Source organism: Ursus maritimus, unplaced genomic scaffold (assembly GCF_017311325.1).
Source record: "Ursus maritimus isolate PB19 unplaced genomic scaffold, ASM1731132v1 scaffold_24, whole genome shotgun sequence".
In the NCBI taxonomy this organism is placed as follows: Eukaryota; Metazoa; Chordata; class Mammalia; order Carnivora; family Ursidae; genus Ursus; species Ursus maritimus.
Window position 1 is genome coordinate 23,510,886 of NW_024424897.1, and position 22,953 is coordinate 23,533,838.

The 22,953-nt window shown below is 36.3% G+C and overlaps 1 protein-coding gene across 1 annotated transcript in view; it reads right to left on the reverse strand.

The window, feature by feature from the left end:
- SKAP1 (src kinase associated phosphoprotein 1) overlaps positions 1–22,953 on the reverse strand; it is a 269,450-nt gene that overhangs the window by 190,958 nt on the left and 55,539 nt on the right. Inside the window, exons 3-4 of the mRNA XM_040640750.1 lie at positions 22,591–22,616; positions 4,538–4,654 (exon numbers count right to left, since the gene is read on the reverse strand). Coding sequence (XP_040496684.1) covers positions 4,538–4,654; positions 22,591–22,616 — 143 coding nt within the window. The remainder of the gene's footprint in view (positions 1–4,537; positions 4,655–22,590; positions 22,617–22,953) is intronic.

The window sequence follows — 22,953 nt, forward strand, 5'->3', positions numbered from 1 at the left end:
AGTTGAAAATGGCCACTATTCATACTTCAATGGGTCTGCAATTCCTTTTAAATCAAGTAGCTTATAATAAATTGATCAAAAACAGGCTTTCACTTATTCATTATTACTCTTCTCCAAAAATGGTTACAGGTCTTTAGCTTTCCTGGTTTTATTTTTCATTTCGCTGGAGAACCTTCTCTAACCTTCGACAACCTGACATAAAAATAAACTCTAAGAACATTTTTCTCACTTCTTCCCAGATTTATCTGTCCAATACTCATTCATTACTTTTTCTTTAATTAGAATGTGATAATATATGTTACATGATAAATAATACAGTTATAGATTCTAGGTTTCTTCTCCTAGAAAATAACTATTTATTCTTTTTCTTCCAGAAGGAGTCACTATATCCTGTTTATAGAACACTTTCCCCAATCCATCTTTAAAAAAATGTATGTAGACCCATCTTTTTAAAATGTACACTAATAAGCTGATAAACACATGAAAATCCATTTTATATTTTGGACAATAAAAGCAATCAGATCTTGAGCTGCATAGTTGGCTGGCTTTTGTACAGTAATTGTATCCACTGTCTCATGCTGAACTTTTTTTCCTTTAATATGGTAGAAAATATGCCTCCTTAGGTTTAGAAATCAAAATGTTATTACTCGTTAGCCAGTTTTCTTTCCCCACCGTGGGGCTATGCTCTTGCTTGTGGGTCTCTCTCCACAGGGCATAGCTTGCTGTTCTCAGACTGAGGAACTGAGGGCATTTGCAAAGCAAAAGGAGAAGAAATTGGGATTAGGTAGCGACATGCTCTCGTTTTTATGCATGGGTTAGCCTGTAACCTTGGTGTTCATTTTTTGCTGCGCCCCTGGCCAGACTTCTATATGCTTCTGGAGCTCTTTGTAGTCTTCACAAAAGCGTGATCCAAACACGACACGCACCCTGGTTATTGCTTCTCACACTGAAGTTATGGGTGGATGGGTCAGACCATGTGTCCTTTTATAATTGTACATTTAGGACAACTGTTGTGGCTGGAGGTGGAATGCAACAATGTTGAAATATTTTAACAGTGACCTTTCATTTTCTAATAAAGATAAAATTCCAAAAGTCTAAAATAACTGTCACTACAAAAAAAGTTAAAGAGTATCTTTTCTTTCTAAAGGATCTCCTTAACTATCCCACCAGCAAGTGAAGACATTGACTTTCTATTTGTTCATTTGTCTGCTTATTAATAGTGTGTTTTTGCAGGGATATGGTAAGCTCCATGAGGACAGGGACTGTGTCTGATTTTTTACTGCATGGCTCATTTACTGCTTAGCACAGTGCCTTGCTATTACCTTGTAATGTCTAAATAAGTATTTGTTAAACTAATGAATAAGTCGCATATGAAGTGTTACTGTTCTCAATAATGGTAAAATCCAGTTAAACAAGATAGAATGTCTATGGAAAATTTTAACATCTTTATAACCGTCTCCTTAATTGCACAGGAAATGTGTATGTCTTTCCTTTTTAGGGGAAGGAAACAAACATTTATCGTACCCCCTATGCATCAGGCACTCAGGTACTGTGCTAGTTTCAGTGCTCTGCAGAAACTCATATTTAAACACGATCTCCCTTTCTCTTTTCTTCCCCTCTTGCTTGTTTGTTTTGTTTCTTAAATTCCACATATGAGCGAAATCATATGGTACTTGTCTTTCTCTGACTGACTTATTTTGCTTAGCATAATACTCTCTAGCTCCATCCACGTTGCTGCACACGGCAAGAAATAGAGAGAGAGAGGCAAACCAAGAAATAGACTCTTACCTATAGAGAACAAACCGGTGGTTACCAGAGGGGAAGCGGATAGGGTCATGTGTAAAGTAGGTGAAGGGGATGAAGGAGTGCACCTGTCGTGATGAGCAATGGTGTTGTAATGAAGTGTTGAACCACTAATTGTACACCTGAAACTAATATTACAGTGCATGCTAACTGGAATTTAAATAAAAACTTTAAAAAGTGGAATTTTAAATAAATAGATAAATAAATAAATTACTTTGTAAAAATAAACATCTTCCTACAATCAAATTCTTAACACTTAAACAATCTATTCCTAACTCTATTGTGGACTGGGTCATGTTGAGAATTCTTTTAACTTTTATACATGAAACTAAAAATTAAAAGCTATGAGGTAAGAATTTAATATTACTAATCTAGTTAGCTCCTCTCTTATGAGGAACCGTAATGGAGCAAAGTTTCCACCTTGGAATTTTCCAGATACTAGGTTTACCTCTTTCAACACTGTATTTTTTTTTTAATTTTAACTCTTTTTAATGAAAATACTTTTAAGCAAACTATGTATCTGTATAGTCTTAACCAAAATGTCTGGAACATGAATCCATCTTTTTTGATAATCCATATAAGGATAGTGGTAAAGACAGTAGGGTGGTTAAGAGCAGAGGTTCCGGAACTAGGCTGCGTAAGTGTAAATCCTGGCACTGCTGCTTACTAGCTGTGTGATCTTAGATAAGTTAACTTCCCTGGGCCTCTGTTTCCTTTTCTGTAAAATGAGGATAATCCTAATATCTACCTCTTAGGGCTATTCTCAGGATTAAATGATGATAGAGGCAAAGTACTTAGAACACAGATGCAAGGTACATAGTAAGTGCTTAATAAATGTTAATTGAAAAGTTTTACTTTATCTTAAAGGTACTGAGCTCTTAGTTTCTCTCTGCAATATGATAGGGCCCCAGAATGCTGTTTTTGAGCTCCCATGTAAATTTTTTGTTTACCAGTTTTGTGTTCTGCACAAATTTTTAGTTGTTTCCTGTTTCTCACCTCAATATTACTTGTTAATTAATGCTTCTAAAGTGCCCCTTCTTCTAAATTTGATGTTTCATCCTACTATGGGTTTGAGAAATCAAACCACTGTAATGGTTAGAAATGTGTAAAAAGAGAAATCTCCAGTGAAGGCCTCAGGGGCTTTCCGAAGAATATGGTACGGAAGTGTTAACACGGCACTCAGGAACATCCATTTCCACTTAGAGGTCCTTCTGGCTTACTTATTGTGTTCTCAGCTGTGTCTGGGAAAGTTGGAAATACCAAGTAAGTGACCTATGGATTAATGAGGTACTATTGTTCTAATTCTGTCAGGCATTGGATTAATCAAAAACAAATGAAAGGTTGGTTTTGCACTGTTAATTTTCTAAAATTATTAATAAACTACCAGTGTAATTATTAAGCTTGCAATCCAAACGATGTTTTTAGTGTATACTTGAATCAATATATAGGTTCTAAATTGCAAGGCCCAATTTCTAAAAAAAGCTCAAGCAAAAGAAATGTTTCTGTATGACGGAATCCATAGTTCTGATGTGGAGGTTATTAATTCAACGAAAGGGAGAGAATCTGAATCGCCGAAAGGTCTAAATGAAATAAGAATTAACGGACGAGTGAACTAATATTGCACTGTATGCTAACTAACTGGAATTTAATAAAAACTTAAGAAAAAAAAAGAATTAGTGGATAAGCTAAAAAGACAAAGGAATTAGGGATTATGAACTCCTGGAAAATGCCAAAGTCATAGGGAAATTTGAAAGAAAAATAAATTGAAAGATTACAGGCTAATAAAGAGAAATAAGGAATAGTTTACCAACTCTACTTCCAATCCCTACGTGAATAGTATGCTTCCAATTTAATATTCAGTTTAGTAGCGTGTCTACCTTTTTCCCCCAACGAAAAGGCACAAGAGAGACTTTGGTAAGATAACCGTGTGCATCAGTGATGATCAAACCGTCTGTTCAAGTGGCCAGATGCCAGAAGAGACACAGTGAACCCCCACCCTTGGGATATCTGAGCCTGAGCCAGAAACTGGCAGCCACCAAGCCAAAAATTTTATATTCATGTATCTTAAAAATTCATGTACATTTGCACCCCGCTCTATTACATACCAATGTGTTTTTAATATAAAAGTAATGTTTATAACAGTTGAATTATTTAACTCCTCCCATTCCCAAATCTTCAAGTAAAATTAATGCTCCAGGAAGATTTACATCGTGGTTCTTGTGGCTTTCCCTTCCCCTTGAACAACACCAATATGGTTCAGAGAGGGATATGTGAGAAGCATGGGTAAAAATCATATCTTATTGTGATATAATGAGCTCAAGGGTCTCAAATAATCCACAATAAATCGATAATCCAATAATCACTAAATGAAAGCTCTGATTCTCATGCAACTCTGTGAAACTAAGAAATCTGGAAGACGGTGAACTGGGCCCTGCTATCTTAAGATGCCCTCCCAGCTTTTGAGCTGCAGTTCTTATAAAAGATCAATAATGATGTCTTCCTGCTTCAGTATGGAATTAGTGTTTCCCTAAATACATTAGCTTCAGAAGTATTGAATTACCCAGAAGGACCAGCACCACAATGAAACAAATAGTTGTTTTTTGCAAACTAGTGATTACCAATGCAGAAAACCCACTGAAGTCTGCTTGGTTCAACATGACAAAAGGCGAAAACACCAAGACAAAAAGTAACAAAGCAGTGTGACCAACCCAAAATCCAGTAAGATGGCACTCACCCTCATCCTGATAATCAGGCAAAAAAGATGCATCGGATGTGAGAGAAGGACCCGGAGTTCCACTCTGATTATCATCGGAGCTGTCCTGTCCAAGGTAACTTTCAGCTTGGTCTCCCCCTGAGGGACAAAAAAGAAGGAAAATAAGGTCATATTTTGGACATCTTTTTCAAGGTCTTTGTAGGCGTCTTCTGGTATTCATCCCTGCCCTCCTCCAAAAGATGTATCTTTTACTTGGTGGACATGCCGCTATCCACTAACATATGAGAAACAGATAAGTAAGAACCAACTTACCTGGATGGGAAATTTTCCATTCAGCTAACTAACTAGAATTTAGAAACTGTTACCATAGAGTAGGGAGACTTCTTGCCACCCAGAGAGAAACTTCTCCGTCATACTTAAAATGAAAACACAGCTCTATAAATACATGTTCATATATGTTGTCTTCCATTAATTGCAACCTTTACCCTGAACGCCTGTTTCTCTTTATATTTCCAAATGGAACAGAATATATCACACAAAGGGTTAACCTATACATAATACAATGTAACAGGTCAATATTCTTTCCTTCTCCTAAAACTAAGAGACTTAAAAACAGAGAGAACCTAGACTTTGCTGGATTCTGTTCCAATTTAAATCACTACTTGTTTTGCGATCTTAAGAAAGTTCTCTCTTTATAATTCTGGTTTACAGCCTATGCAAGGAACCTCTTAGGAATTCTAAAAGCCCTAAGAAGGTAATATTTGTTCTGTAAAATGGATTTGATGAAAAGTAATGTATATGCAATACTGAATTACGCAATTAAAACAATGCTAATCCCTTTTGGGTGTTTTCAACATACACTGGATTATATTTTGTAGAAGTGGCCCATGCTATTATGATACTTTAAAAGGTTCAGACGGAAGACGTTCAATCATTCAGAAACCGGAAGAAAAGGCTCTGCACTGCAAATGGCTTTCCTTAAAATCCCCCAAACAGAGGTACAGTCTGCTGATAAAAGGACACCAACAGCTGCTCAGTTCATTTCACAAACATGAAAAGGGGATTTTCAGCTGAATTTAATATTATCTCAAATACTAATTTCCAAAGGAAATCACCAATGCTAATCTCAGTAAACACTGTAGGGTTTTGGCCCTGGATTTCAACGAGGGAGCAGTGAAACCAAACAACCTACATAGAATCTGTATTGCCTCACTTTAAAGGTTTATTTCCTACAATTAAACTGGAAGGATAGGGAGGATATAAAATGATAAAAAGAGAATGGCTGTAGCCTTCTCTTTCCATAAATTACATGATCACATCTAGTCTCTTCTATGAATGCTCAATGGTAGGCAACTTGTCCATAACTGAGTGGAACACCTGCAGATACGGGACTTTAGAAATAAAGTATGGACTTCGTTGTGGAAAACAAAAGTTAAAAACAACAACAACAACAACAAAAAACAAACAAACAAACAACCTCACACAGCAGTCTTGGCCAGAGCTAGAACAAATCCTCTCCCTTATTGGGTTATACCGGTGAGGATACAAAGCTTATTATAGTTATGCTTACAGTATCACTGTGAAATTCCCTTCTCAACAGAAAAATTCTCGAATACTGGACTGAGGGTTAAAGTGATCAAATTTCACATCAGTGGAATTTGCAAATCCAGTGAAATTATATTACCAGAACAATCTAAATGGACTGCTTGGCAGGTAACCTGAAAGTGAGCTGTGAGGTTAAAGGAATTTTAAAATTGTGAGCCAAACCAAAATCTATTTTTAAAAAGGGTAGTTTGGGTTTCCAAGCAAAATTTAACATTTGTAGGTATACTAAACATTATTTATCAACTATCGTTCTAGACTCAAGGTTTTCTGCTTGCTTTAGAAATTTGACAAAATTACTCTTACATATTCTAGCATTCCAGGTTTAAAAAAAAAAGCCAATGAGGAGGGACTTTGTTTTGTTGTATTTTAATGAACATTTTATTTTGGAATAATTTTAGATTTATTGAAAGTAAAGACAGTACAGAGAGTCCCCTCACACCCTTCACCCAATTTCCCCCCACTTCTTACATAACTAGGGTTATTTCTGTCAAAACCAAGAAATTAACATTGGTACACTGCTATTAACTAAACTATAGACCTTAGTTGGATTTCACCAGTTTTTCCACTAATGTCCTTTTTCTTTTTTTTTCTTTTTCTCTTATTTTTTAAATTTAAATCAATTAGCCAACATACAGTACATCATTAGTTTTAGATGTAGTGTTCAGTGATTCATCAGTTGCGTATAACACCCAGTGCTCATCACAACACATGCCCTTTTTCTGTTCCAGGATCCAACTCAATTGCATTTAGAGTTTCCATTTAAAAAAATCTCATCCAAAATACCTGTCTGGATTTAGCATTCGATTTGTCAACCTCAGATGGAAAAGTCACTTCTGTGGGTTTCCTAGGGTTTCTGAACACAGTTACCCAAGGTGGGCTTTTAACAGCCATCCCTGTGCCAAAGATAAGACCATGCCTCTGTAAAGTACAAAACAACAATGGTAGACAACTCCATGCAGCCAAAACAGAGCCTGGGTTAGTACTAAAAATGGTTTTGGTGGGGGGACACATTTAAAAATATGTTTTACATCCAAGCGTAATTAGTTCCTGATGATGGAAATGTTGCTCTAAGTGTTTTTAGTGTCACATCAAGTGGCCCAACTCCCTTGGGCACACACAGAAGAAAAGCCTATAACACTATATAAATAGACACTCCCGTGTAATTAAAATGATTACAACTACTCAAGATGCATGGGTGAAAAGTTTTATAGGAGAACCAGCAATTACCGTGGTCATTTTGGATTTGTTTAAGTTTAGAACATCATTTTTCCTTAAAGCGTAACTGTAAGTGATCGCTGGATTCATCGGCAGCTCTGAGAATCGCAGTTGCAATCTGGTCACTACCGTAGTCCAGTGGGATCAGACACAAATGACCACAAACTATAGTGACAGACGCTTCCATTCAGCAGCTCTACAATTAGGGCTTAGAACTCCATTGCTTAGAGTGGCTTTCTCACAAGCAAGACCCCTTGCCACTAGAGACACACTTTCCCATTGCAACTTGCTCAGAATCAATATATTTCCATACAGATATATATTCTAACACACAATATCTCCATTAGTCACATCTACTACCTCCGGTCCCTTTTCTTTGTATTTCTAAACAAGATCTGGGGAAACTATATCAAGGGTTCATCTGCTATTAGCTGGTAATTTGCTCCTCTATCCTACGTGTCGTAAGAATTGGGTGCTAGATACATTCTTTAGCATATTCAATGGCAGGTTCTCTGCTGAGTATTGTACTGAGGGGCCTATAAGGGGGATGATTTCTCTATTGTTCTTTCCTGAGAATCAAACTCAATTTCATTCATGCTCCATAGAATGATAAGTTGGGAATTTCTGAGGTTTGGAGCAGAAATATAAAGCAGCTTTGTGTCAGGTGTGAGGTAATTATTTGCTAGGGTTTCTGTGCTATTTGTTTTTATTCCCAGTGTTTTCATTAACAGTTAATGAGTTTTCCCCCTTAATTCTGAAACAAGAGCTTGGCCACTAGAAGTTGGCTTTTTTTTTCTGCCATGGATTCAACCAGCTGTTGCTGCTCCATAAACTTTATGGAGAAGTGAATTAAACTGCTAAAAACTTTCATTTCCTAATTCAATTCCAAATAAAACAGGGGGGGAAAAATGAACCATGAGGATATTCCCCCTGTAGCTATTTTGACTCACAGCAAACCCATCTGATTCTGAACTTACAGGTACTATTTAGGGACAAAAACAGGCCATAATGACAACTTTACCAAAGAAATGAAAAACAAAAAAAGATGGACAGCAGTTAAAGCACAAAAAGTAACACGACAATAACAAATAGATAAAACATAAATATATGTTTGCTTATTCAACATATAAAGGCTCAATGGTTTTTCCATGTTAGTATGAGGCCATTATCTTGTACTTCTAATTAATTGTGCGCTGTGTTATAAAGACTTTATTCACATATGCAACCAATTGTTTCTATGGCGTGGTTCAGAATTCCCAGGGTTTGCTATCACTTCACTATCTTGGGATAAGATAAGGAAATTGAAATTAATGTAGAATTATCTGCAGTTTTTTGGCTTTTGTTTTTATTGTTGCCATTGGAAGGGAACACACGACTTCTGACTCTATTTAATATTTAAGAACCCATGAGACACACAGCTCCCTCTTTAAACTAATAAATTCTAAATAAAATGCTATAAATAAAGGTCTCTGATCCAAATCCAGTTAGTTTTCATGCTTATTAGCATTAATATTGTCAGGTTTTCATGGACCAATTTAATAGTAATGCAGTTCCCAAAGCTGAACTGAGGTAAGACTGGAAAACCTGCACCTTATTTTTCCTTATTATAACCATTCACCTAAGTTATTGAATATAGCAGCAATTATAGAAATAGGTTGGGTATGTATGTGCCCATATATGTGAAATGTTCCTACCATGTAAATATGTTAGGGAGCCCATTTGCGACACCAAAGCTAAAGTTCTGTCAACACTTCTGTTATAAATTAGATAACATTTTGCACATACTCATGCATTAGAAAATGTATGGTGTTTCCCACAGAACATCTTAGAGGCTTCACTGATTTCTAAATATCCCTTTGGATTTGCGTGGTTAGTTCTTGTGATTAATCCATGTGTAGTGAAGGTCTCAAATTCTTCTCCATTCTATACAGTCTGACTTCCTGCCCATCTCTTCCCCCCCCACACATCTAGCCATTACTCAATGTATAAAATATTCTTTTTCCCCCCCAAGGCCCTGGCAGTGAGTTTAATACTACTGAATGTTATCAAGTCTACAGAACAAATGATAGGCCAGGTAAAGAAAGTTTACATTTATCATTCTTTTAAAAAGTTGCTCCAAAAAGATCTCAAATATACGAGAAAAAAAATGAGCCTAAGGTTAAGTTTTTTAGCTCATGATACTGTTTACTAATTGTATTATTTTCATCACGCCTAGAATAATAGACTTCTCAAGGACCTTTAGGGTTATCAGTGCAGAGAATAGCACAGTCTCAATGATCAGAAACGGAATTAAATTGATTAGATGCTACAGCAAAAAGGGTAGCATAGCTTAATAATATTTCCAAACGAGCTACACCTGTCAGTGGGGGGTTGGACAGGAAAATGCCCATGGGAACCAATTGAAAAGTTTTTTCCCCCCTCCTTCAGAGAAGTGGTCCTTTATGATGCAGTTTTTCATTTTGACCAGTAGGGTGGGCTGCAGTGTGTGGCATCATCCTAGTTCTTAAAAAAGAAAAAAAAAAAAAAAAAAGGTAGCCACCTAGTGAACCCTTCTGTTCCTACCCTCCCCCCACCAGAAAATGCTAAGATTTTTAACCCTTCTTAGGTTTCACACAGGGCACAACTCCTGGATGTTAACAAACTGGAGGGCTGGCAGGAACAAATATAAACCAGATAATTGTATATGTGAAAACACACACTTCATAAAGCAAATTATAGCCTGTCAGCAATCATTCTGGCTTTATAACAACACATTCCATCTACCACTGTTACTGTTCAACTGGTACTAAAATGGAGCCTGCTGAGTTAGAATATTTTCAATAGTAATGAGATTTTGACAGAATTCAAAACATGTAAACTTAAGTATTTGGTATATATGGATAAATATACTGTAAAATAAGTGCATTTGTCATATGTCAACCGGGCAATCATAACCTGGAATTATTGGTTCATAGTTCTGTTTTCCTTGGACCACTGTATTCTCAGTGTTTAATTCTTGTTATGACGCTATTCAACTGAATTCTCACCATGCTTTGACTTAGAGGAGAAAGTCAGTTACAGCAATAATAAAAACAGAACAGCTTTCTGAGGTCTTACTGGGTACAGGCTGTAGGTCAAGACTCGTCTTGTACTATCTCATTTAATTCTCAAGATAATCCCGTGACATATTATTATCTCAAAGCTGCAGATAAAGAAATTGAGACACGGAGATTACATAACTTACCCAAAGTCACGTAAGTGACTCATAAGTGACAGAGCTAGGCTTTGACCCCACCTTGTCTGATTACTAATGTCTTGTTCTAATCCACTGAGCTGTGCAGTCTCCAAATCTGTATGCTTTATAAATTACGATCATTACTCAAAGGCAAAGCGTACTGAATGACAGCCAATGACTTGAATTTATGGCATCTGCTATTAATTAATGTTTTTTCTTAACTTTGGTAAAGTAAATCTATAATCAAAAGTATAAATTACTATAAATAGTAGTAATACTAGTAGTCCCATTAGGTATGGAACTAATCAACAAAGCCAAATGTGGTCAGTGATTTCATGAAGAAGGAGCTGGTTCAATTCACAGGCTCAAATTTACTGTAGTAGAGTACTGCTGCAGCGATTTTTAAAATAACACCTTTTGGCATGGATTTCATGCAGACAAAATTTACAACTTTGGGTTTTGTCAGATCAGTATGTTAAATTTTTTCCAGCACCTTCCGTTTGATTTTCTTGGATCCTGGGTATTTTTTACTCTGCTTCATATAAAATGAGCCAACATACTCCATACTCAAATACAGCTTTGACCTGGCTTAAAGAATGTTCTTCCTTTCTGGCACCATCATGGTTTAAGTTTCACAGGAGGAAAATGCCTCAAAAATATATATAGTTACATGGGGCATCTGGACGGTATAGTCGGTTGAATGACCCGACTCTTGGTTTTGGCTCAGGTTGTGACCTCAGGGTCATGGGATTGAGCACTGAGTGGGGAGTCTGCTTGAGATTTTCTCTTCCTCTCCCTCTGTCCCTCCTCTCATGCTCTCTCTCTCTCAAAATAAATAAATAATAAATAAATCTCTAAAATAAATAAATCTTTAAAAAATATATATGTAATTACACACGAATGTAGCAACTTTATTACTACTGGTTCATCTTGCTTACTCCTCCCTTCTTTTTTGTTCTCTTCTCCCACATAACAAATTGTGGTAGACTTAAACACCCACTTTAAGTCCTGATGCATTCTAGGATCTGTTATGCCCTAATTAGTTTACTGACATCTCTTCTTGAGAGAAATAGTAAGACCAGTTGGATACATGACCGAGGGACACCTGGGTGGCTCAGTTAGCTGAGCTCCAGATTTTTGATTTTGGCTCAGGTGATGATCTCTGGGTGTGGGATCGAGCCCAGCATTGGGCACTGAGCTCAGCACAGCGTCTGCTTGAGATGTTCTCTCTCCCTCTCGCTCTGCCCCTCCTCCCACTCATGTACTCCCTCTCTCTCTTTTTCTCGAACAAACAAATAAATAAAATCCTAAAAAAAAAAAAAAAAAAAGAACTACAGGATCTACAGGCTAAGGGTAGACATAAGAAAAGTTTTATAGAAGTCCAAAGAGTAAAAACAAAACAACATATAGTAAAGAATAGATTATGGGTAAGATTAGCAGGCCTGAACCAAACTCGAAACTTCTAACATCCGGAAGAGTGGTGAGTTTTCTTTGTGAGTAATATAGACCTCCAACACCACTAAAGCTGTAATGGCAGACGGTGACAAGATTCAGCCTCCCCGTGACTTCCCCACCTCAAACAGGGACTCCTGTTCAGGTCTGAAAACTGCATGTAACAACAACATCGACAACCAAAATCTCTCACTCTCAACAATTCCATTCAATGTTTGGCCTCTTTTGGGACAAGAAGTTTCACATGGAAGAGCATTTCCTTATTTCTAAAATTTACTTTTCTTTTTATTAGAGTATCACTAACCTGAGGAAAGTGCACAAATCTTAAGGAGGATAGTGGTATCACATTTTAAGTTTAGGAATTCTGGAGATGAACTGTGGTCAAGAGCTGTCATGGGCTGGCGAGTTTGTATAAATACACGTCAGCTGACAAGGGGAGGTTCGAAGACTGGTCCTTTTACTCTTTGCCTCACAAGAGTCAGCAGTAACCGGAAGCTTCATTTTTCATATCATATAAATCCCCTTGTCCATAACTAAGCCATTCCCTTCCTGCATTAGTGATACTCCAGCCATCCTGGTAAACGATAACTATTAAACAAGTTTCTGAGAGAAGCACGTGTTGACGGGAAGGACAGTGAAAAATTAATGCTTTATAATTTGGCTCAACCATCACATTATTTAGCCTCCAAAAATCAAACAAATTCACTGGCTTTCAAGTCCAAAGACTTAACTTACTCACAGAAGTTTTATGCAGAAAACCAAATTTGTATTCAAATTAACCACACATTACACATTTGTCTCAATATTTTGTGTCCAAAACATAAAAATTCATTAGAAGCAGAATTCCTGAAGTAGATTAATTCTTTTTTTTTTTTTTAAAGATTTTATTTATTTATTTGACAGAGAGAGACAGCCAGCGAGAGAGGGAACACAAGCAGGGGGAGTGGGAGAGGAAGAAGCAGGCTCATAGCGGAGAAGCCTAATGTGGGGCTCGATCCCAGAATGCTGGGATCACGCCCTGAGCCGAAGGCAGACGCTTAACCGCTGTGCCACCCAGGCGCCCCCTGAAGTAGATTAATTCTTATGACAAAATGATCTGTTCGGAAACTGTACTCCTTACCTGATTTTCTGTATTGGTCCAGGGATAATACCTTCTAAGAGAAATTGCTTATAAGTTGTTTTTTTTTTTCTCTCAGCAGAAGTTCCCAGATTAATGAAGCTTAAAGCACTCACTTATTTACGTTATTTTCTTTGCCATTTACATAAAACAAGAACTTTCACGAACTTTTAATTATCACATATGGGAAAAAAAGACTGAGATAGGGTAAAAAAGGTATTCTTTATGGGTGACCATGGGTATTATATGATACTACTTTATCTTTTATTTTTAAATTCACTTTCAAGTGATAAGTCAGCCCAATACACCCATATATGCTGGTCCTCAAACTCTAATTTCATATGTAAAAATAAATGAGACAANAAATTTAATATTAAAAAAAAAAAGAAAAAAAAAAAAAAAAAAAAACCAAGCAAACCCTTGGACAGATATGAAACTACCAAATCATGATTCTACCGAAAAAGAACTCACGACTGTGTTAAATGTAGTTTTTTTGTAAGCTTCTTTTTTGTCCCTAGTTCTACTGAGATACCAATGACATATAGCATTGTATTAGTTTTAGGTGTGCAACATAAGGATTTGTATATATTGTGAAATAATCATCACAATAGGTTTAGTCAAAATCCACCACCTCACACAGCTACAATTTTTTTTTCCTATGATGAGAACTTTTAAGATCTACTCTAGGCAACTTCCAAATATACAATACAGTATTGTTAACTATAGTAAACTTCTTTATTAGATTAAAAAAAAAAAGTTAAGCATGCCCAGAGCAAAAATTTTAAACATTACAAGAAGGTATATAATAAAATCACACCTTCCTTCCCTTCTCTTGGTTCTTCTCTCCAGAGGCAACCATTGTGAGGTTTTTTGGGTGTTCTATAAATTTTCTATCTAAATATAACAAGTGTCTGTGTTAGTGGTGTTTTTTTTTAAACAAATGGTAGCATCTGTCCAGTTCTGTATTCTGCTCTTGTTCCTATTCATTTATCTTTGAGGTTCCTCCACATCAGCACATATCGATGTATCTCATTTTTCATTTTAACCAAATTTTAGTTAAAAAATAATACATGCATATGGTGAAAATTCAAACAGTACCAAAGGATATAAATAATGATGCTTCTCTCTTCTACTCATGTGGATATCCCCCCCAAGCAGAGGTTACCACTGTTAATAGGTTCATGTGTATTCTTCCAAAAAATATTCTGTACATAAATAAAAATTAGCACACATGCAAGGCGAGTGTATATACACACACAGAAACAAATTGTACACTATGTGTCTAAATTGCCTTTCACTTAACAATATGCCTTGGAGAGCTTCACATGTTACACGTGTATATATGTATTATGTTCTTTTAACCTATATGTAACATTCCATTAAATGAATGTGACGTAATTTATTTAACTAGTGCCCAATGCTGGGCATTCAGGCTGTTTGGAGTCTTTGCTATTCCAAACGATACTTGTACATAATGTACTGCGTAGAGAATATAGAAAGCAGCAGCATCTGATTCCAGTGATTTCTTCCTTCAACTACATGAAATTCAGTTCTTTTTCTTTTGTTTCAATATCATCTACTCCAGAAAGGGCATTTAGAAAGAACATAAAAAATCTTAGAAAATTTTAACATGGAAAAGAAAAAAAAATGAGTCTTTTTACTTAAAACAAATCTTAACTCTTTTTGACAATCGTTATAAAACAGTGTATTAATTTTAAAATACACTGGTCCACCCTTAAAAAAAAAACCCAAACAGTAGATGTACAGGAAGTAATATATTTGAAAAGGTATCAAAGTCAGTAATTAACTTCAAAAACAACTTGTGTGTATATCCACTTTCCACAGATTAATTTGTATAAAATGTAGCAAATAAGGAAAGGGGGGAAGGCCTAAAGGAAGTCAAGTCACAAAAGCAACTGTCAAGATTGTTGATGCTAAAAGGTTGAACTAAAGCCAAAGGCAGGAGTATTCGTCCTGTGTACATTTCCCGCTATTAAATCCCCCAAAGACATAGAAAACATTCTGGAAGACTTCTTTATAAAAAGTAGTATAGGTTAGGATATTCTAGGTTCATAACCAACACTTGTGTTTATAAAATATTAGCATTCCGGGAATAGTGATAGAAAGATATTTAACAATAAATTACAAATATTGTAAATTCAGACTTTTTCTTACAGTTGCAAACACATCATAAATTTGGGCTGTGTTTCTTTGTATAAATCCTACTTACGACTGTGCTAAAACCTTTTGGCATGAATGCAAAGAGTATTTTCATAAATAAAACTTAGTAAAATCACTGTACACTCCATTAATTTAAAAACACTTCTCTTCAACTTCAAAGGGAAACCCTTTTCTCCTTTTTTAGTGCAAAGATGGTGTTTCTTTGCTGCTTTAATGGTTTGCTTCTTGTAGCTGTCATAACTACATGCTCCAAGTATGTGATAGTAAGAGACGAGAAGTTAAATGACATCTATGCTTCGATTCAACATGTCTCAGACATTACAGAGCAGCAAGCTCATAAATCTAACCTCTGAAGTGCCTACCAATAAAAATTCTGCACACACATCCTTTAAGTGCAAACCTCACAAATATGTACATGGCCTTATACTAGGGTTCAGTTGGAATGGATGAATTTTATGGGAGGACATGTGAAATATATGCAGTTTAAGTTCTGTACATGGATTCACTCACATAGCCCTACTTTGAAGCATAAAAATAATACCAGCTACCACTTGAGTAAGTGACTACCAGGCGGCAAGCACTCCTCATGAGTTCATTATCTCATTTTAATTCCTTACAACTCACAATAACTGTGAAGTAGATATTATTAGCAATATCTTGTAGATGAAGAGGTTATGTCACTTGCCATAGCTCGCACAGCTGGTAAATAGAGGAACTGGGATTCGAATTCAGGTCTGCTGTCAAAACTCACGCTCTTTCCATCACGAAATATTTTTTTTTTAAGATTTTATTTATTTATTTGACAGAGATAGAGACAGCCAGCGAGAGAGGGAACACAAGCAGGGGGAGTGGGAGAGGAAGAAGCAGACTCATAGCGGAGGAGCCTGATGTGGGGCTCGATCCCATAACGCCGGGATCATGCCCTGAGCTGAAGGCAGCCGCTTAACCGCTGTGCCACCCAGGCGCCCCTCCATCACGAAATATTAAACTTGAAATTTTTGTAAAAGCTAACTGTTCTATGTATTTTGTGTCTAAGATACATAAAGTAGTTTATGAATTAATGTACTAGGTCTCACAATAGAAAGTATGATGTCACATTTTTTATTAATCTCAACCTGAATTTTTTTTCTTTTATCTTTGCATTAAGAAGAATTTTAAATGCATACAAAAGTACAAAATAGTGTAAGAAACCCCCACGTACACATCATCCATCTTTAACAAGAGTCAATTTATGGTCCATCTTGTCTCATATAAACCCCCACTCCATTTCTTTCTTTCTCTCCCATATTGACTATCCATTATTTTGCTATTCAAAATATTATTTTGACTAATAGAAGTCAGACATCTATTATTTTATCTTTAAATATCACAGTGTACAACTCTCCAAGATAAGGACTCTTTTAAAAAATATATAAGCATAACGCCACTGTCACTCCTAAAAAATTAACAATAGATTCTTTTTCAATTGAAGTATAATTGACATACAATCTTCTACTAGTTTCAAGGGTACATCATTGTGATTCAATATTTATGTATATTATGAAATGGACCCCAAGATAAGTCTAGTTAGCATCTGTCACCATACAAAGTTATTACAGTATCATTGACTGTATTCCCTATGCTGTACATGACATCCCCACCACTTACTTATTTTATAACTGGAAGTTGGCACCCTCTTAATCCCCTTCACTTATTTCACCCACTCTGGTAACCAACAGTTTGTTTCTTGTATCTACGAGTCTGTTTCTGCTTTGTTTTGTTTGTTTGTTTGTTTTGTTTTTTACATTCTACATATAAGTAAAATCATATGGTATTTGTCTTTCTCTGACTGACTTCACTTAGCATAATAGCCTCTAGATGCATCCACGTTGTTGCAAATGGCAAGATTTCATTCTTTTTAATGGATGAATAATATTCCATTGTATAAATATACTTCATCCTTATTTTTTTAAAGGTTTTATTTATTCATTTGAGAGAGAGAGAGAGAGTGCATGAGCCAGGAGGAGGGGCAGTGGGAGAGAGAGAAGCAGACTCCTCGAGGAGCAGGAAGCCCCATGCAGGGTTCCATCCCAGGACCCTGGGATCATGACCTGAGCCGAAGGCAGACACTTAACCAACTGAATCACCCAGGCACCTCGGCCTCATTGTCTTTAAACATTCATCCATTGATGAATGTTACTTCTGTATATTGGCTATTGTAAATAATGTTGCAGTGAATATAGAGGTGCATATATCTCTTTGAATCGGTGTTTTTGTTTTCTTTGGGTAAATACCTGGAAGTAGAATTGCTAGATCATACGGTAGTTCCATTTTTAATTTTTTAGGAACCTTCAAACTGTTTTCCATAGTGACTGCACCAATTTACATTCCCACCAACAGTGTACAAACGTTCTCTTTTCTGCACATCCTCGCCATCACGTGTTATTTCTTGTCTTTTTGATACCAGCCAATCTGACAGGTGTGAGGTGATATCATATCATGGCTTTGATTTGTATTTCCCTGATGATTAGTGAAGCTGATCATATTTTCACATGCCTGTTGGTCATCTGTGTGTCTTCTTTGGAAAAACGTCTATTAAGTCCTCGGCCCACTTATTAAACAGGTTGTTTGGGGTTTTGTTTTGTTTTGTTTTTTTTTTTGGATATTAAGTTGTATCTTTATATACTTGGGAGTTAATCCCTTATCAGATGCATGATTTACAAATATCTTCTCCTATTCAGGAGGTTGCCTTTTCTTTTTGTTGATGGCTTCCTTGGCTGTGCAAAAGGTTTTTAGCTTGATGTAATCAACAGTAGATTTTTTTTTTTAAGATTTTATTTATTTATTTATTTGACAGAGATGGAGATAGCTAGCGAGAGAGGCAACACAAGCAGGGGGAGTGGGAAAGGAAGAAGCAGGCTCATAGCGGAGGAGCCTGATGTGGGGCTCGATCCCATAACACCGGGATCACGCCCTGAGCTGAAGGCAGACGCCCAACCGCTGTGCCTCCCAGGCGCCCCATCAACAGTAGATTCTTAACATAAAATATTCAGTGTTCACATTTCAAATTCTCTCATAGCTACAACTTTTTATAGTTTATCTGACTCAAGATGAAAATGAGGTCCACACATTAGTTGATATGCCTTTTAAATCTCTTTTAATCTATAGTTAATAAGGCTTTATAATAACATTTTCTTTACTCACTTTGCATTATTTGCTTTTTCCAAGCTATATTTTTAGGCATCAGTTTACATTGACAAGGGATATAGGTTTGCCATTTCATAAGATTTTTAAGATTCACGCAGTGGAAATTTTTCATGTTAAAATATACTGAATCATTATCTCAGAAACTCTCTACACCACTCATGAAAACACTCAAAGAATCTTCAAGCTGACAAGAAATTTCACTGGCTCATATTTACCACTATCACAAATGTAATGTGAGTGGCCATTGGACAAAAAAGTATGATTTTGTTGTATGTATTTATATACATAAGGTCTTTCTTAAATTTTTTATTAAAATATTGTGTAATTTGTTTTAGATTCGGGGTCCATGGTGGGCAATTTTTCTAATATTCATGATGATGTTTTTCTAGCAATAAATTTTTAATTATAAACATTATACCTTGTAATTCAAATTTGATTAAACTCTAACGGTTGATAATGAACTCATTTTATAAAAAGGGAAACTAAACCTAATGAAGTAAATCAGTTTCCTCAATGCCATAAAGTCATACTGTCACCATCTAAAAGGTAAAACTAATGTGTATTTAACATTTGATCAATATCATGTTTTGGGTATCTGATTAATGAAATGGTAAAAGATTCCAGTGAATTTTCTTTGTAACTTTAAGTGAAACATTAAGCAGAAAAACAGGTCTTAAAGCAAACAGGACTTGTATTGTCAAAGGAATCTGTCTTATTAAAAAATAAAAATAAAAAGCCTTTCCCACGTTCTCCAATCATATTTGAGCTCATTAAAAGAGCTCTTTCGTTTATGTTCCTTCCACATTGAAGTAATAAATTATTTGATTATGTTTTATTTTCCCCATATTTCATTCTTTATTAATGAACGTCATTCAGAAAGGTGACAGTGGACCAATAAGAAAATTTGGGTGGAAATGTGAGGGAAAGAATTGCCATTAACACTGTCATAAATATGAACTACATTTTCTTACTGTCCAGGTTCCATGCTAGGACTTACACATGTTACCACTAGTCCTCATAACAGCACTGCAACGAGGCAGTAAAATACAGCGACAGAGCGCATGGGGTTTGGAACTATTAATGAGTGTGGAGTTTCTTATTGGGATGACAAAAATGTTCCGAAACTAGAGAGTGGTGATGAGTGCACAACTCATTGACTATACTAAAAACCACTGACTTACATACTTTAAAAGGGTGAATTTTATGTTATATGAATTATATCTCAAAAAAGCTATTACTTTTTAAAAAGTGGATGCTACGGAGTCTGCCTGACCAAGTTAGAATCCTTAAAGGGTATGACAATGAACGTTTCTGAGCCTCTCTGTGCCTCAGTGCCCATGTCTGTCAAATGGGTTTATTAGTACCTATTTCATAAGGCTGCTCTGAGAATTAAATAAGATAATGCATATAAAGGACTTAGCACAATGTTTGGCCGATCTCCCATTTTATGGATGGGGAAGCTGAGTTTCAGAGCAATTAGGCAACTTGCTAAGGTCACATGACCTTTAGCTAAATGGTATAGGTGGGATTTGAACTAGATCTGTCAAGCCTCAATGTCCATGCTCTTTCTACCATGCCAAGTTTCTTCTCCAGAATAGACAAGACTCTCCCTGACACTATTCAATGGTCACTCCTCCACCGTATTAAACCTGGGATTGAATGGAATGATGGATAAGAAAAATTTTATTTGCAATCTTCTCTATGCCTAGGTATTCCATTCTCCCAAGCATCTTTCTTTAAAGGGAACCTTTAAAGCATATTGTACCAACTCATCACAGACTTTTCCATAATCAGATGTTCAAACATAAATCTCTAAAGAGATTTATAAAAAAAAAAAAAGATCTTTTATAATTAAGAACTATTTTCCTACGGCACCTGGGTGGCTCAATCGGTTAAGCATCGGCCTTTGGCTCAGGTCACATTGTGATTCCAGGGCCTTGGGATCGAGCCCCTGCCACGGGGTCCCTGCTCAGGGGGGCAACTGCCTCTCCCTCTCCCTCTGCCCTCCCCACCCCCCTGCCCATGCTCTCTGTCTTTCAAATAAATAAATAAAATCTTTTTTAAAAAAGAGAACTATTTTCCTTCCAGGCACCAGCCTATAGTTTAGTTCAAATATCCTGAAGAACACAAGTGTGTATTTAGGCAAATGCCTGGAGTTAATAAAATTCATCCCATTGTCTTCCTGCTCTAGGATCCTGCCATAGATAAAAATTGATAAGGAAGTCTGAGGCCATCATTTTTGTCCTTTCTCACTCCCTTCCCAGTACTACCTAGTCTTCCAGGGCTTTTTAAATTCTTCTGCCAGCTGTTCTCTTATTTACATATTTCTATACTTTTCATATTCCTAAACTATCCTGTAGTACCTTACAGAGACCTGTTACTGCCTTGAGCAAAGAATTTGCTATATATATATCCAATCATTGTTTGCAAATACAGTTTTCTGTTCTAAGTAAACTCTTCAATTGTCCCTTGGCTGCTTTACCTCTGTCCTCTTTCTAAGAGAGAAAGGCTGTGTGGAAATTGCCGTCAACCGGAGTATGGCTGCAATGCCACTTTTATGAGAATCTGGTAAGATTTGCCCTTTGTCTTTGTAGCCCCATATAATCTCTTGTGTTCAACTCCAAAATGCTCTTCTCCTCTCAACACATTACTATACCATAGTTCTGACACTAATTCTTTATTTCTCCTTTAGGTAATTAATTCTACCCTCATAGTTCCATTCCTTTCTGCTGTTCACATTCATGTTCTGCCCCCTGTGGATTTTGGTTAACATCTGTTAAACCCTGAACTATACAGGGCCATTGCCTGAATAGCATATTTCACACTTTGCAGAGCAAACTGCTACATTGTTACATATAATTCTCTATTCTCAGTCTATGTTTTTAGCCATAAGTGCTTTAGGACAGTGAGATATACAATAACATCACATCACATTATTTAAGATATTATAAATACTATGACCAATTTACAAGAGTCAAAAAGCTTTAAACATGTAAGATTTTTATTTCTTATAGTTTCATTTTAAAGAAAACCTTAAATAGACTTGAAATACACTAAAAGTATGATCTAGGAAAATTAAAATTTTCATAAAATTAGTATGATTCCTCACAATTTGAATTTCTCTAAGGTATCATGCTCACTGAGAATGGATACATTGACAATATGAAGAGAATGAAAAAACTGGAAAGTTTACAATTGATACTAAAAAGTTTTAGAGCAAAATAGTTCATAAAGCTATTTGTAAGCTTGATCTAAAACTCTCCCTGATTTTCTGAGAAAATAAAAATCCCCCATTTATAATAGGTTAAGAGTTAATATTCAGAATGATGTTTCTGACATTCTCAACCAGAGCACTAATAAGAAAGAATATATATACTTTAAAGACATCCCTTCAAACTGAACTCGGAAAAAAAAAATTCCCATTTTGAACCTTTTAAGAATATGTTCTAATCTTGTCCTTTTTTTTTTTTTTAAATTTTGTACACAGCTGTCTGTTGTAGTTTTTAGAATCATGCCAGATGCTGGGTTCATCAAGCAAAAGCAGGAAAACAATGGTTTGAAAGCAATTAGAAGCACCGAGGCTGCAGTGAGGCTCATATTAAAATGTGATAACACTGTTCTAGTGGGAATTTCAACACTGCTCCATTTCTGACATTTCTCGGCTGCCAGACAGACAGGCTGTGTGGAAGAGCACTGTGACCAAGGAGGTAACATACTGGAATTTATTTCTGGAGCAAATGAAAGATTAGCTGAGTTGGAGCCCTCCCAAGGTTTTTATTATGGACTCGGCCACCATTTTATTTGAATGTTAGTGGATCCTGTTGGCATCTGACAACGCTCAAGGAGTAAAAGCATATTATAGCTTGGGTTCTGTAAAATAATCTAGCACCAATCCACTCAGAAGGCAGATGCATCAGAGCCTCTCCTTGCTAAAAAGCAGGGCAGGGGGGCCCAGCGGGGTGAAGGTTAATTAAACACTTCACTAACTTTCCTTAGAAATGTCTAATGCCACTCTGTGTAGAAGCTTATTTAGAAGACGCAGAAGTAAACAATACCATTCACACTTTATTAGTGTAAAACCATAAATGGCCAAAAAGCACTCACCTTGGGGCTGAATGTCCCAGTAGTACCTGAAATACAAGGAAAAGAATGGAGATAAGTCAAACTTGTATTTCAGTCTCGGCCGGCATATGGTAGTGACAGCACCTAGTCCAAAAAGCTTGCTGAATAGTCAATAACCAGCCAAGCCACCCCACTTTGAGAAAAACCAAAGGATTGTCCGGAGATTTGAAAAATTCTCAGTGGCATCTAACTCACTGTAACTCCTTAGACAGTGTTGACCATGTTGCTGGAAAGGTCCTAAGATGTTACCTAGCCATGGTCCAGAGCTTCTCATCAGAAGCTCTGCAGGCTTGGAGTGGGACAATTCTTTGTTGTGACAACCTGTCCTGTGTATTACAGGACAAT